This window comes from Ctenocephalides felis, unplaced genomic scaffold (assembly GCF_003426905.1).
Source record: "Ctenocephalides felis isolate EL2017-DRISC unplaced genomic scaffold, ASM342690v1 CF-g0.4_SCAFFOLD_01886, whole genome shotgun sequence".
NCBI lineage: Eukaryota > Metazoa > Arthropoda > Insecta > Siphonaptera > Pulicidae > Ctenocephalides > Ctenocephalides felis.
The window spans coordinates 182228999-182246924 of record NW_020538040.1 but is presented as its reverse complement, the minus strand read 5'-3'; the positions used below and the strand labels follow the sequence as shown (position 1 = coordinate 182246924).

The 17926-nt window shown below is 30.0% G+C and overlaps 1 protein-coding gene across 1 annotated transcript in view; it reads left to right on the top strand.

Annotated features, from left to right (window-relative positions):
- The window catches only part of LOC113377787 (neurobeachin-like), a 287948-nt gene extending 273034 nt beyond the window's left edge, over window positions 1–14914 (top strand). The window contains 13 exon segments of the mRNA XM_026618207.1: window positions 8336–8453; window positions 9043–9145; window positions 9219–9334; window positions 10777–11030; window positions 12070–12189; window positions 12269–12494; window positions 12567–12751; window positions 12822–13080; window positions 13387–13554; window positions 13769–14032; window positions 14111–14307; window positions 14376–14527; window positions 14711–14914. Of these exon segments, the coding sequence (XP_026473992.1) occupies window positions 8336–8453; window positions 9043–9145; window positions 9219–9334; window positions 10777–11030; window positions 12070–12189; window positions 12269–12494; window positions 12567–12751; window positions 12822–13080; window positions 13387–13554; window positions 13769–14032; window positions 14111–14307; window positions 14376–14527; window positions 14711–14801 (2253 nt within the window). The 3' untranslated portion in view covers window positions 14802–14914.
- The last annotated feature ends 3012 nt before the right edge of the window (window positions 14915–17926 follow it).

Genomic DNA, 17926 nt, shown 5'->3' with positions numbered 1-17926 from the left:
TGCAATATTATTTAGTCGTACATCTAAGAATTATAAAGGAAATGTGTTTCACGTTGTAAGAGTAAAAATTTGGACAAAATTCAATATAGTTGCAATATGTTATTGTTCTTCATGAATTATCATTGTGGTTGTCTATATGTTTTGAAAATCAAACGAACGGTTATTGCAGTGTAGAGAAAATAGATTTTGGAAACAATTAGTATTGTTTTTCAAATTGTTTAGTTTGCGATGATCAGATAAAATTCTAATGAATTACATAAATTACAATACTAGCATCTATATGTTATTCGCACTAATTTGTTAAATAATATGTCATACACTATCCAAAATAATCTACAGAAGTTTTTAATGTTGCAAAATTTTTATAAATAAATAATTCGCTGCACCTCTTGAAGTGATTTTCTCTTCAACGAAAATTGGCGTATATGCAAATAAATATTAAGCAGTCCGGATATTTTTCAAATAAATGCAAATTCAGTTGGTGAACTAATAAAAATACATAACTTTTTCCTCGGCATCGCAATTTCTCATATTTCTATTACCTCTGCTGATGTTGGCTTTCAGCATTCGTTCAATAATTATTTTCTTGGTAAATAATAAACATATGAATCTAGTGTTGTTAAGTATGAATTATGCATAAATTAATAGAAGTACAGTTATGATAGAGTGTGGAAAAATGAATATAATCATAAATAGACACCTGCCGTGTCATTTATTATCATTGCGGTCGTATATCAATGTATTTTATATCGAATCGAATGGATCGAACGAAGATCTCGGGAATGTAGTTCTTGGAACAACTAATGCTACGTTTTATTGTCGACTATAAACCTAACAAGAATCGAAGGGAAATATGATATTCTGATGCACATACGCTCATACGATTCATACGACAATTTCATGAGAGACGAACAATGATTGGAACCGGCGACGATTTTATAACTTACGTAGGACGGATGATGTATGTACAGTTGCACATTTGATACAAGACGTTTGTTTTGATAGCGATCAATTTCAGGGTGCAATTTATGATAGTATTTCGATAAGTCAAATTTTGACACACACATGTCCAATTTAAATTAGACGGCTTGAAACCTAAAAAAAGAGCGAATCGCATTTTCTAGCCAAAACTAATACTTGTCATGAAATAAATTTCATTTGAAGTTAGTATACTTGACTAATGATTGAATACAGTGAAACCTTGCAGTTTTCATGTATGTGATCTTATTTGAAACTTTCTTTATAAATTCATGGCATATTCGACCGCCTGTTGTGCATAATGATAATTGATGAAATAACAATGTTTGTAAGCGAACAAAAAGCGAGCAACAACCCTCACGAGGGCACCCCGACTACTCTATCTATCCGATTTGTTTCGTATGAACCGGACTATTCGAGGGATGAATTGACGAGGTGATCTTGTTTCAGAATGACGACTACTATTGTAATGAACCATCTAGGAACGATCAAAACATATACGGAATGACAACGGACAATGAGAAATGAGATCGATTTTTTTAACACTCTATTGGGACATATGTGAGCGAAAAATAGTGCAGTCTTATGCAACCGTGTCTCTAAACGAAATTTCCAAACAATTTGATCATAAACCATAATAAAACAATACTGCATATGATTAATTCAAAGCTGATTCATTCAAATCTTACTACATTATCGAAAAATATAATTTTTAAATATTTTAAATACTACCCTGCGCTAATCATGTTCTTACAGTAATCCTAAAAAAAAATTTCATTCTGATTATTAGAACTGATTAAGTGATTATATTGTACTTATTAACTATCTACACCAAGTTTGCAAGTCCAATGATGATATCCTCCAATAAAAGTAATTATTATCATTTTGCGAAATAAAGCGAATGCAACTGTGAAATATGTTTCGTCGTGTGAAATCAATACTTTTATATTTGTGATTTTATAGGATGCCATAAAATTTACAACGCGGATAAGATATGTTCGATTGGAAAATAAATCATTACATATTTTTAAATCGTCAATTGCAATACCAACTCGTTAAATATGTCAAAGAACGTAATAAAATTGCATCGGATGAAATTTTAGGAGAATTGTTGATAGGTTTGACTTTTAATCAACTGTGTATGCTGTTTTTTATTCTTTTCAATGTTTTATTGCTAGATAAATTTTTGTTTTTATCATTTTTATTAAAGTTGAATAAAAATATCATTAACAGACTCTAATTGGAAGGTATTAAGATAAGATTTAGAAATTTAAGCTATTGCAAAACAGCTTATCAGATTTTTTTCATAGCAAATTTTATCGTTTGCACAATGGACATTCATTTTTTTCAGATGTTATCTTTTTATAGTTAGATCAATAGTTTTTTACTTCGATACAAATTACAAGATGTCTTCTAAGGGTATTTAATATGGTAATATTACAATGATTATATTTCAACAATGGTGACCCTTTTTGATACCTATACAAAATGCCTATTATAAATTTGATGGATAATAGGCATTTATAAATTTAAAAAAATGCCAATTTGTGATTTATTATCGGACTTGTTAAAAATATTTGATATTGTATGCATTGTTCTATTGGGTAAGACATTAGAAATTATTAAAGTCAATACTGAACTTTTAAAATAGGGTAGGGCGGGGCTATTTGAGCAAATTTTTACTTAAACGGATGTAGCTCCTCAATGAAAAGTCTCAATAAATTGCTATACGGCTTAATGGATTTGTTGTTTATCGCTTTTGGTAATAAGTAGAATTCAAAAGCTACAGCTGTTTAAATGCAAAAAGTCAAGTATGCTCAATGTACCCCATAGGTGTGGCAAGTTGAGCACTAAGAAAGTATAATGAAATCATAGGTTCAATGTCGATTAGTGATGAAATAAAATAAGTTTTTAATAACCAGTTCTATATTTATAGTCTTTATTGACAGAGAAAACAAAACTTATAGTAATTTTCTTTGAATAATTAACCAAAAGTAGAATCAACAAAACAATATCGTATTTCAGGAATTATTTTACCATTATATTCAGTATTTTTGTTTAAAATCATTGTTTCTTTGTATTATTACTCCTAGACTTAGCTTAAATCTTAAAAATAATAATTAATTTCTGGAAGTTAATGGTAATTGTCTTAGTGACAATAAGTTTAGCAGCTATGCTCAACTAACCCCAACTCGGAATTTCAAAATAAAAGTGAGTTTATAAAAAAACCGTGAGAATTATACCCAGAATCTCTGTGCATAATAAAAGTACTATAATTATATGGAAGAATAACATTTACCTGATTAAAAATAATTAACATTTGACTGAACCAAACGAAAACTCGTGATGAATTACTTTTTTACTTTTTGGTCTCAAAATAAACAAAACGCCCGTGAGCCTCACTCATTTGTCCAGCGGCTACTAGCGATTGCGGGATGTCTATTTATCCCAAACCTCTATCTTTCCTCCATATAATGCCTAAACGGATGGTGAATAGTTTTCGAGATATTTCGATTGCCCAACTTGCCCCTATGCTCAAATAGCCCCGCTCTACCCTACTCGAATAGACCATAAACTTATAGACATAGATTTTATTCCTGATAGTTTATTTAAGATAACAATAAAAAAATATAATAAAATTATTTTACAACGACTACTAATTATGAATTAGCTTGATAAGATTATGATTTTTTATTGCGCCTCTTCTATCAGCAAATTTTCGGTTGTCGAAAAAATCGAATGCCAATCCAGTGATTGGACATAATATTATGAAATAACGTTGATTATTATCTATTACACATGTGGTATAAAATAAATGAATAAAAAAAACTATTTTCTTACCCAACGCGATATTATCCTAGTCCTATTACTATTGCCCATTATAATTTCCCTCGTCGTGTCCGTCGTGCGCTTCGAGGTGTGTCGTGCGGTCTGCGGCGTGGTCCTCCGCGTCGCTCCCGAGCCGACTTGACCAATCTGAAGAAGCGGGACGTCGCCGCCTATCGCTGGTGGGACGTCGGCGGCGCTCGACTCTTCGCCGGACGATCGATAGCGCCGGAACATGCGCTCGATGGACTCGGAGTTTTTAATACACGGAGGATAGGATAGTCGAATCGTAGGATAAGGGGTTTATTTAGTAATGGGCAACAGTTATCAATCAATGGAAATATATACTTGTTCAGGGTAGAAATTTAAATTCTTTTTACCTTGTAATGTTTCGTGTAACTCCATGAGATAATTACTCAGAAGTCGAATGATCTTTATAAGTTTTAGATTATGAACTAACTGACTTCCGCCATCACGCTTCAACAATATTTGTTTTAGTACTTTCACAGGCAATATCTAATTATCTTTTTAGACCCAATAAAACAAAATTATAAATACGTTATTGAATATATGAGGTTGTCAAATATCTCCCTTCCGCCTTTTTGTATTATAAACCAAGAGCAAAAAAGCGGAAGGGAGATATTTGACAACCTAATATTATCAACAAATAAAAATATATATCTACAAGTGTTATTGATTGAAATAATATATTAAAATATGGAAAAATATGACTGAACTGCCATATAAACGAATATTTTATATTATTAAAATTTTTAATATTTTATTCTCTGACATTCTTTAGTAACTGTTCGGCAATAATAAATCTGATATTCCATTTTTTTTATTCCAAATTTAACACATATTAACATTTTAAGTACTATTAAATTCAATATTTATATTTATTATTTTAATCTCTGGTATATTTTAATTGTTTTGTGACAACAATTATTTTAAAATTACATTTTGCTTACTCATAATTCAACATAATAAAATATCTCCCTTCCGCCTTTTTGTATTATAAACCAAGAGCAAAAAAGCGGAAGGGAGATATTTGACAACCTAATATATTATCATTTAAGTTTAAATTTTAAGTGAATTGATATGTCAAAAGTTTTTATCTCATCCGTGGTTTGTTTTTTTCAATTTTTCTCATTTTTTACATTATTGCAATAATATTTTAGTTCATTGCCAACATTTTATTTTTGTTGACTAACTCTAAAATTATTCATCAAAATTTAAATATCCGTACAGGAGCAATAGAGTGACAACACACGTACAGAAGATTTTTATAATTTTTGGAAGATTTATATAATATAAGATAAATAATTACATATATTTATTCAGATACAAATTATAAATATTTGCTATATAGTAGGAAGTTAGTGTTGCTCATTCATGATAAATCTTTTTTTTTTACTTTATTTTTCTCGAAATTGTCTTTTCGATTAAACCCGATTTCACAACTACTACTGGATCAATTGAACTGAAATTTTTACAGATTCTTTCATATATACTTCTCTTCAGTATGAACTACGCTCATCCCCAAAATTGCGGTATTTAATTTATGTAAAAAATCAGAAAAAAATAAAAAAGACAGTTGCTATTTTATAAAAAAAACATGTTTTAACTTGTCCATGAGAAAAGGGTAGACAAGAACTATGGAGGTAGGCGAGAACTACTAATTTTATAACATTGTTAACAAAAAATAGAATATATGGTGCGCTATATAATTATATAAAATTTAATGAAATCATTCACTGTTTTTATTTCACTAGGCAATTTATATGAACCATTGTTTGTTCTTGATTCTATGTTTTAGAATTATTTTTTTTATTTTGATTATTTTCTGTAGTGCTTCGATATTTGTTTAATATAATAGTTCTTTTATTGGTCATTATATGTTACTTTGATGTTTTTATTCACCTTTCTTTGTACCATAGTTATTTTAATACCATTAGTACTTTGACTTGTGTTAATTGTCCAATATACTTTTACAGAGTAAACATCTAAAAATAAGTGTAAAATTGATTGTAATCGGTTTATTTTGAGGTCTTCGATTTATTTTTAATCAATCGATATAAGAAATGTTTCTTCCAATTGCAAAAAATTAAATCATCACAATAATATGGTGAAAAATTCGCCAGGGTATGGTGAAAAAGTATTGTATTTATTTAAAATTTGTAAACTAAAAAAAATCACGCATCAGATTTTAGTGATCAAATCTAATACGGTATTTAATATGAATTTAATAATAATTTGCTGTTTAGAATCATTTTTTCCCTATTTATTTATAGTAGATGCATAACATTTATACATTTACTAATTGAGTCATAGTGTAATTTCAAGTACCTACTCTAAACGTCGTGCAATTACAACAATAAAAAATGTTGTCTCCTATTCGGGGTCCTCCCCTGATTGTGCATTTTTCATTCGGAGTGTTTTTGTGATGATGCGAGATTGTAGATTGAAGTACATCGGCGGCGTCATCCCCTGGGACGCCGTTTAATCCCGAATCAAGAGAAAGGTCTCGACCTACCCTAGTTTGTTGTTACGTATTAACGAGAGAGGACTATGTAATACAGATTTCCAAGTACAAATCACTTACATTTCGGGTCCATAAATTGGGAGGACAATAGAGATCGAGACGCACTAGAATATACAGCGGAATACGATGCTACAGAGTGGTATACTCGGACTCGATAATGGGATGAATAAGTATGGAAAAGTGATTATAAATTACTATAGTTAGGGGTTAGTTTGTTGGATTGTCCTACAGTTGGTTAAAAATCATAATAATGATCAAGGTTGAACTACAATATTTTAACTTTCTGAAAATCGCATGTGACAGAAATTTATTGAAGCCTCAAAAGAAAGCTCTGTCTCGATCGGTTACAATGCCAAAGGGGGTCTTCTGGTCTTGAATTTTTAAAAGATCGATTTTGTGTTTATCGCGTATTTTCAAAGTTTAACTATTTAGGAATATGTGCAAAAAAGGATTTTTCAAAATTGAAATTATTTTCGGAGATATAGCTGTTTGGCCACGTTAATCCTTCTGTGTTTCCTTCCTCCGCGAAACTTTAAACACGTTTTTCTCGAAACTGTCGATTAAACCCGATTTTACAACTACTATTGGATCAATTGAACTGAATTTTTTACAGATTCTTCTATATATATTTCTCTTCAGTATGAACTATGCTTATCCCCAAAATTGCGGTATTTAATATTTGTAAAAAATCAGAAAAAAATAAAAAAGGCAGTTGCTATTTTGTAAAAAAACATGTTTTAACTTGTCCATGGAAAAAGGGTAGGCAAGAACTATGGAGGTAGGCGAGAACTACTAATTTTATAACATTGTTGACAAATAATAGAATATATAGTGCGCTATATAATTATATACAAGAATGAAATAAAATAGAAAAGTTAACTTATAAAACGTATATGACTAATGTACTTGTATACAAAGTCAAAAAAGAAACTTGGTCCTAGTAGTTTGAGACATTATTTAAGATTAATAATATATAAATATTTTTTTCTCTGTTTTAGAGAATTAAAACTTTTCGGCTGTTTTTAATTTTCAATCTTTTTCTGTATTCTAAAACATTTTTTAAAAATTTGTGAAAAACTAGTAAAAATCTTGTTGGCCTTTTTTGACGGCCTTTCAAAAATCACATTAAAATCATGCCTCTAGACCCGAATACCCCTTTACTTAAATGCAACTATCATCGTAACGGTAATATTTTATTGTTTTTATTTTAAATTTGTTATTTATTATATTTATAATTTTTCTCCATATGCACAATTTAACTTAATTTATCGATATAGAAAGGTTCACTGGATGACCGCTTCCATTATTTACGTTTTACCCTCAAATTTACTTGATGCTTCTCTTTGTGAAGACATATTGTAATTTAATAAAAATAAGACAGCCAAGGTACCCGACTGGCAAATATTAATATCGGAATGCAGTTTCGTAAATGCATAATTGACATCCGATACAATTGCGTCGTATATTCATATCGAGACAATAAAACGACATCGTTCGTTTCGGCGTCGCATTACTCACGACGTCGTTATGTTTACTGAAACAGAACTAACAATAAATAAAAATACCACAATACCAGGAATAACATATCGTTCAGGATTCAGCATTGAAGTACTGCAATTTAAGCGGCGCTTTGTCTAATAATCGTATATTTCTATAGGATTATTAATTTTACGAGTATTAGCGGAGAGCAGCGATCAGGTTGCGCCATCGTGCGCCTGCACGTCGAGGTCTGGTGAAAAAGGAAACTTCGCGCACGATCAGAGTACGTTGCACGGTGTCTGGTTACCAGGGTCGCAATAGGAATAATCAAATAAAATATAGATTTTTTTTTAACTACAAACGGAACCTAACGAGTCCTATGACCCGTGTTGTGCTGACTTCTTAAACAACGTGACTTTTTTATAGACTTAATTATTACTTAATTGATTAGTTTCTTTAATGTTTTTTTGTCCTTCATAAATTTAATAATGATGTTTTTTGTTCTAGGTCTTGCGCTACTGTGATCATCTCCATGGAAAATGGTATTTTTCAGAAGTACGAGCTATTTTTTCAAGGCGTTACCTTTTGCAAAACTTGGCAATAGAAATCTTTTTGGCTAGTCGCAGTAAGTTTTTTAATCAATTAATATTATTATTGAATTCAATAATTATGATAGGCCAAAAGCAGATCCATGATTTTCAACCATCTTAACCGTTTCAGATTTTTTAAGTGAGTTTTTTTATTTATTAAAATAAAAAATGTTGTTAAAGGATTGTAATAATTCTAATGTTATTTAGTCGATACATGAACAACTGCATTCAAAAATTAGACCAAATTAATTACCATTGATTTGAATTAGACAAAATTTAAAAAAAAAAGTTATTTCCTCGAACAATTTAATTCCTTATCATAATACTTACATTTTTTATAGATTAAAAATTTTATTTTTTTAATATTTTTTTCAACATTTGACTCTTTAACTGAGTGTAGAATGTCATATGACAATCGTTCGTCATTTAAAATAGTCTTTTATTTAGTGAATAATTTTCAGCTTTCATATTACCTACATTTTTACGGATTTGAAATTTTAATTATTTGGTAATATTATTCATTTTCTTTTGATTTATTGAAGAGAACTGAATGTTTATAATAAGTTTTCACTTGTTCGTATTTAAAATTGTCTTTTATTTAGTGAATTAATAATTTTTTTTTAGCTTCAATATTGTTCGCCTTGCCCGATCAGAGCACTGTTAAAAAAGTTATAAAGGCGCTGCCTCGTGTTGGTGTCGGTATCAAATATGGAATTCCGCAAACAAGGTAATTATATTTATTAGATTAATTATTTTAAATAATTTGAGTATTTATTTATTGTTTTATTGATTTATTTCAGGAGAGCTTCTATGATGTCCCCTCGTCAATTAATGCGAAACTCCAATATGACACAAAAGTGGCAGAGAAGAGAAATTTCTAATTTCGAATACCTAATGTTTTTAAATACAATTGCGGGTAAGTTATTTTTTATATTAAGAGTTTACGGATTTGGTATACGATATTTTATATTAGGTTATCAAATATCTCCCTTCCGCCTTTTTGTATTATAAACCAAGAGCAAAAAAGCGGAAGGGAGATATTTGACAACCTAATATTAAAAGTTTACGGATTTTTAGTTATATTTTTATTTTCAGTTATATTTATATTATCCCACAAAACATTTTCATCATGGTATTGATTAATTAATTTGTTAATTTTTCATTTTCTTATGGAAAGAAATAAAATAGTTTGCTTTTTAGTTGTGAATTATGAAGATGATGGATTGTAGTTGTGTCATTGATCTCGAATGTTTATAATTAACTTCTCGAATGAGTTTGTTTGTTTTTACCAGAAAATCCGATTTGGTAATTTTATTATTTCGCGACGTTACAAGTCATTCTGAATCATTTGACACCGAAATTGAAAAAAAAATGGAACTTTTCGAATATTCTAAAATATTATAGGCCTGCGAAAAGTGATTGCCTATAAAAATTGAACTAGTGGTGCTTGGCACTTTGCTGGAATTTCTTGTATCAAAAATTAAAATTTTTAAAAAAGCTTTAAAATTTTTTGAAGACAGATTTTTGAGAAATTTTAAATTTTTGAATAAAAGTTGGAAGCTATAAAAATGTAAACAAAATTTGTACTTATTGTTAAAATTTCAATAAAAAATCTAATTATTTGATGTGAGTATGTCTGATGATCATTTTTTAAAGCCTTTGGCATTTTTTAACGTTTTTTATTGACCTCCGAAACAGCTAGACCTGCCTTTCCAAACATTCAAAAGTTCTTCATTTTGTCAATACAAGTAAAATATTTTTTGAATTATTAAAATCGGACGCTCCGTTCTCTTAAAAACTGAGTTACCGTTTTTGGCACTTTTTGCCCCGTATCTTCGAAATGGCTGGACCTGTCTTTGCCAAAAACTAACCAGCACGTCTCCTTATCAATAGGAATCGAATGTTTTTGAAGTCTGCACAATACGGTTTGTTCTTAATCCTTGTCTCCTTGGGCATATCAAATTATTTTTTTCTAGAATCTTAGGAGAATCAATACAGCCATTTACTGTCTTATGAAAAAAATAAGATCAGTAATTTGCTGTCGTTTGCTTAGGTTATTGTCCTCGCATTTCAGTAAAATTTTTTCGCTTTCATGTGCTCTAATTCTTTTCGATTGCGCAAAGTGCTTAAGGTAGTTTTCAAATTTCCTTTGCACTCTATTAAGTTTGTTGCTTGATAATTCAATTTGTCGAATATAATTGGTATGCTAGCCAAAATTTGTGCAAAATTGATTAATCTAGAAGAGTTTTCAATATAATAAAGTCATTGTAAAATTATCATTAAGTCGATTATTATCATTTACACATTTGCCTTGATGGAAAATGCCACTTACGCCCAGTGTCATATGTCTATTACCAGGTCGTACGTACAACGATCTGAACCAGTACCCGGTGTTCCCGTGGGTGCTGACCAACTACGAGTCGAAGGACATGGACCTTAGCCAGCCGTCGAATTACAGGGACCTCTCGAAGCCGATCGGCGCCCTCAACCCGAACCGTCGCGCCTACTTCGAGGAGAGGTACAACAGTTGGGAACACGAGAGCATACCGCCGTTCCACTACGGGACCCATTACTCAACATCGGCCTTTGTTCTCAACTGGCTCATTAGAGTGGTACGATCGATATCGATATCGATACCCTTATACTTGTACTTTGCACGCGATATTTATTTATTTATTACATTCGATCAAACATGTGCCGAACGATCGAGCTATTCATATGCTGTATCATAATGCGATCGCTCGGAGCATTTCGACATTTTTGCCATTAGAAACTAAATAAATATAGATATTATTTATTAATTATTGAACAGGAATATTGGAGACATTCCACAAACGAATATGAATATCTCTTTATTTTTAATTCGTGAGTAAGACATGTACAAATTATTATATATTCTTTACCAGAACTCTGATGACTATTTGTGTTATATAATAATAATTTCCTCCAAATATTGAATGTGCGCTGTTTCTAAAGCAAAAAGTATAATATTTTTAAATTAAACTAACTTGGTAAGGTGGATTAAGAGATGAGTTTACTTTTTCCTCGTTCCGTTAAAATACGGACATTTTACTAATTGTAATTGATAAGGTTTTTTGGAATAAATACTTAAATTTAAATTTAAAAATGTTGACTTTATAAAATTTGCAGAATCTTGTGTTATTTATTCAAACTTTTAATTTAAAAGTAGACCATGTTCTTTGCTTTTGAAAATCCAAGTATTTCTAATATAGAAGATATAATCTTAATGCAATGAGAAATATTTTTTCAATTATTTTTTGCTACATGAATCTGATTAAACAAATAAAAAAATAATTTTTATTTATTTTTTAACTTATTGTTATTTTTAATGTAGGTATTTTTTTATAAATTCAACAACTCAAATCAAACAAGCTTATAAATTTAAAATTGCATCTTTGCTACTAACATCAATATTAGTGCCGGGCTATATTTTTTGTGTAGACCGGACTATTACAGTGGTATTTGAATTATATATGGTAATTAAAGTAGTATTTGAATAATATTTTGAAGTTTTAATATATGTACGTTTTTGTCAACACAAAATTGTTATTTATACGACGTCCCTTATTATATTTTATAAAAACGCATATATATTAAATAATTAATTACATATTTGTCTTTCGTCTTTAGGAACCTTTTACGACAATGTTCCTAGCTCTACAAGGTGGAAAATTTGACCACCCTAACCGTCTATTTTCTTCAGTTGCCAATTCCTGGAAAAATTGCCAAAGAGACACATCAGACGTCAAGGTAACAACAAGTTAATATTATCATAAAATTACAATTATCAACTTACTTTCCTAAATACAAATAAAATTTTATATTCTAGGAATTGATACCAGAATGGTTTTTCCTGCCAGAAATGTTCGTGAACAGTTCTGGATATCGTTTAGGCCAGCAAGAGGATGGAACCCCGGTAAATAATGTTCAACTTCCACCGTGGGCCAATTCTCCTGAAGAGTTCATAAGAATAAATCGGATGGCTCTTGAATCCGAGTTTGTTTCTTGTCAACTGCATCAGTGGATCGATTTGATATTTGGTTATAAACAAAGAGGTTGGTAATTGATATAAGAGTGTTTGTTATGTATTTGATTACAATATATGTAATGAATATGCGTTAATACAGGGCCCGAAGCACTCCGAGCAACCAATGTATTTTATTATCTAACTTACGAAGGTAGTGTAGATTTAGATTCAATAGCTGATCCAGTAATGAGAGAGTCAATAGAAAACCAAATTAAGAATTTTGGACAAACTCCATCGCAGTTGCTGATGGAACCGCACCCTCCTAGAAGTTCTGCAATGCACGTGGTAAGTACATGAAATTATGATTTGTCATTGCAAAGGCAAACTGCTTTATGGCTACATTTAAATATTTCAGTCTCCGATGATGTTCTCCAGTATACCGGACGATGTATGCATGGCTATGAAATTCCTGTCGAATTCACCAATATGTCATATATCAGCGAACACTTATCCACAGCTGCCATTCCCTTCAGTAGTAACTGTTACGACAAATTATCAATTTGCTGTAAATCGATGGAATTGTAATTATGCCGTTAGCGTACAGTCGCCAAGTTATGCTGAAACCAGCCAAAACCAAAGCAGTAATCTGCCTCTTGCGATGGATCCCGTACTTTGTAAGTAGATTTAAATACAAATAAGCTACCTTTAGAGGGTTAACTTAATTAAAGTCAATCAGAACTTGTAACAAAATAGAATTTATTTCTATTTGGTCGTCATTATATTTATTGTTAGTAGCAATACAATACTAGTTAATGAACATGTTATAGAATGTTCAGAAGAATTAATTTTTAGTTGATATATGTTAAATAAAAATTCAATTTGCATCTGGTAACGAATAATAAAATAAGCTTTCCTGACTTACATTTTCTTAATTCATTTATCGTTAGTCAATAATTATAATGCTTATGTTTCATTTTCAGCCCAAGCTACAAATAGTTCGAATTCTACTGTTCGCCGGCATTTGGGCGATAATTTTAGTCAAAAACTGCAAATAAGGTCGAATTGTTTTGTGACGACAGTCGATAGCAGATTTCTTGTGGCCTGTGGCTTCTGGGACAACAGCTTTAGAGTTTTCTCAACGGAAACAGGTGAATATATTTTTAAAAAAAGTAATAAATCGTTTCAGTATTTTTTGCGAAAACATGGTCAAGTTTTCTCTTTCTGTTTATTACTTTTTTTAAAAAATCGGTAAACATATTTGTATTCATTACATCAATATGATAGCACGTTTTTTCAAATATGTATCACTTTATTACCTGTATTTTGAATTCCTTAAGACTTATTTAATTTGTTTGTCCTCAGCGAAAATCGTGCAGATAGTATTCGGCCACTACGGTGTGGTGACCTGCCTGTCTCGTTCCGAGTGCAATATAACATCAGACTGTTACATCGCATCAGGTTCGGCCGACTGCACCGTCCTGCTCTGGCACTGGAACGCCCGCACCCAGAGCATTGTCGGCGAAGGTGAGGTCCCGACGCCCAGGACGACGCTCACCGGTCACGAAAAGCCCGTATCGGGAGTCGTTATCAGCGCAGAATTGGGTCTCGTCGTTTCAGGATCAACCAGTAAGATATTCGAATCAATAATTTTACTTTTTAATTGATCGACATTACATTAAAATAATTCTTGATATATTTTTGTAGACGGACCTGTTCTAATCCATACTACATTTGGCGATTTACTGAGATCGTTGGAAGCGCCGGAAGGTTTCTGCTCTCCGGAAAATATTGCAATGTCCAGAGAAGGAGTGATAGTAGTCAATTATAAGAAAGGAAACATTGCCGCATTTACGGTCAATGGCAAAAGACTGAGATATGAGTCACACAATGATAATTTACAGGTAACATATATTGCATAAGAAACTATTTTAGATAGAATTTTATTTCACCTTTCAATTGTGATTTTAAGACGCTCCTGCTCAGTCGTGATGGTGAATACCTGATGACTGGTGGAGATAAAGGTATTGTTGAGGTTTGGCGGACGTTTAACTTGGCACTGCTTTATGCATTCCCTGCTTGTGATAGCAGCATTCGATCATTAGCCTTATCCCATGATCAGAAGTAAGTTATTGAATTTTATAAATTATAATATAAAGGGCTTGAATGAAATTGTATAGTTTACTACTAAAAGAGTTCATTACCAATTTATTTAATTAATATAGATTCAATATTGAAAAGCAAGAATGACTATGCTAAAATTATTAGTCATGAGACGTACATTAATTTTTAATTTATTTATTTCAGATTCCTGCTGGCCGGCTTAGCAACTGGTTCAATCGTGGTATTCCACATCGACTTTAACCGCTGGCATCATGAATTTCAACAAAGATATTGACTTTTCTAGTACAATCATTGTGCTATAGTGGTTTTCAGATTGCACTGATCAGTTAGGCTTTGTAATAGTATTATTCTTCGGTATGTATTAATTGCAATCTTTAATTTATTGCACAACCCTTATAAATTTTTAATCATGGATTATTTGAAGATAAATATATGTATAATATTTATATATGGCAATAAATTTGTCCATGAATTGGAAAACTGCTGTTTAGTTAATAAATAATATTAATAACTAAGTCATCCATAATAATATATAAACAGTAAGAACAGTAAGTAATCGTAAATGTAAAATAGTGCTATTAATATTGCCTGTAATATTAATTGAAATATTTGGTGCAATATACCATATTAAATTAATTAATTATATGTTTTTAATCGTTTTAAATATGTATGAGAGGTTTCAATTTTAGAGTTTAGATGAATTTTTTAATTAAGTATTCTAAACATATTTTGACAATATAATTGCAATTACTGTAATTTGCATTTCAATTCAAATACCAAACCTTCGCATACATATCTAAAACATTTCTCTCATATATAAAACTTTGTGAGTATTTGTGGTTATTATTTTTTATTAGTCATACAAAAAAAATTATATTTATAGTAATTAGTAAAATCAATAATTTGACTTCAACCACATAATTTTATCAAAATAATTGATTGCAATAAATAGTGAAATACATTTTGATAAGGTTTTCATAATGTTAATGCAATTGTAAGAAACATTTACTTAATTATATAATATTATGTGTTATGTGCAAATGCTATTGTATTATATTTAATATTATTGCAATATGTACTTAAATCAGTATAGTATTAGGTTGATTTCAAAATTCAATTACATTGACAAAACTTAATAAATTAGGTGGAAAATATGTAAATCATAAAAATTGTATCTAATTTTTATAGCTGCAAAATTAAAATTGAACAAAAATTTCTGTGTTCTTAGAATTCTTCCAATTTTAGCACTAAAACTAAGAAACGAATAATTTGCTTGGAATAACAGAATGCACCAAATGCCATTGGAAATATATTATTATTTGTATGAGTTATATTTTTTATAATTTAACGAGTTTAGCCTTAGTGAATTAATGAAAATGTTGGTGGTAATTGTTCGACACCTTTACATTTGCAGTCTACCATACCATTTTTTATATTAAATGTCACTGTTACAAATAAACTCTTGTTAAATATTTATTATGTTTTTTTTAACCAAATATACAACAACAGATGAAGAGGATAAAAAATTAACAGAATTCAACCATAAGTATAGATAGATAAATAGAATTCAAGCGTAAATAGAATTACTGTGTTCCCGAAGAATTTTGTTCCTACCAGAAAATCCGATTTTATGTTTTCTCGACGTTTAAAGTTATTCTGAATCGTTCGACATCAAAACGTATGTGAGAAAAAATTTGACCTTTTGTTGACGTTTTCGCAAAAACAGAAAAACAAATTATAGGTGCATGAAAAAAAACTTAAAGATAAAATAAATTGTATTGTAATAAGGATAGAGATTATATTGTCTAAGGATCGAGATGATTAATAAATCACTTTCTTCGAAAAATGATGAAAAATCGCAATAAACAAATGACACTGCATACCAACTGCGACTGTCAAAGCCAAAGCTAATGTCAAAACTGTCATCCGCTTGTGGAAATATCAAAATTTCAAATAATACATAACCTCAATATTCTCATTTCGAATTTCAACAGCTCAGCTCGACATACGATAATCTCAATTGTAAGAACATATATACATAATTGTTTATGAAAGAGGCGCTTTTTGTAATTTATTCATATGTTGTCCCTTAATGGCTAAATACTGAATATTAAAACCACGCATCGTTATTCAGGACCCAATTGGGTACAGTTGATTATATATCCTCATTATCATCCTCAATATTTGGTAAGTGTTGTTTGATTTACGATTATGAGATCAAAAATGCTTCAGATTACTTACTTTACTTAATTTAATGATTTACTTTGCTTTAATTTTATTGTAGATTTTATTTAGTTGTAGTTATCTTCCAATAATTTAGACAGGACATTATCTGAAACGTTTGTATATGAAATACAGAAATATTCCTTTTGAATTTGAAGTTTGAACAAGTTACTTTATTCAGTTACTGTAGTGCTTATAATCATTACTGAAATATATTTAAAGGTATGTATATATAAATGCTCTATCGCTAATTTGTGTTCCTTTTTACAAACTCTTCCATTGCTCTAAAAATAGCATATTATAAAAGGGATATTCTCAATTTTCCAACTGTGTTATTGATGTACTATGTTATACAGGGGTTACTTGTAGTTTATTTCACGACCATTTGCTTGTAGAAAAGTACCTTTCATGAGACACAAAAGCATACTTTAGATGATACAGAATATTTTTTAGAATGAAGATGAATCAATTGATTTGTTAATTAAGTAAAATTCTTTATCGAGTCAGCTTGTAAATTAACAAGTAAATTGGTTCTTACATGTTTAATATCAAATATTCTATCCAGAAGCTGTTCAAAACATTACTGAGTTTTAACTAATTGTCAATTTCTTCTATAAAATAATTTAAATAAAATAAGGAATTTTGATCTAATGTCGTTTTGCCAGGATATTAATTTTGATAGAATTGAAAGTTGGGTGCTTGTCAGTATGCATAAATAGTAAGTGGAACATGTAAGTGAAATATTTATGGATGAAATTACTAATGATTGAAATATATTTTCTAATACAAAAATGCTACATGGATAGTTTTTTAGGATTAATGAACAGATTATATTTGCAAACATATGTTAATATGTTATAAGAACTCAGTTTCGAGTCTAAATGGGTTGATGTTTTATTTAAACTAAATAATTATATAAATAGCAAAGATTTTAGATTTTTTATGTGCAGCTAGTTATCTATATTATATGTTAATACAGTTATGAAAACAATTTGTATATTTATTTTTAATTATTTTAGTTTTTAACTAAGCCAACTAGTTTTAATTTCCATTTAATATTACTCTCATTAAACTGTTATATAGTAAATAGTTACATAGTTTATAGTTGCATATAAGTAAAGAATTTTCTGTATATTTATCCTACAATGATACGACTATCTTTATGAACTTACTGAT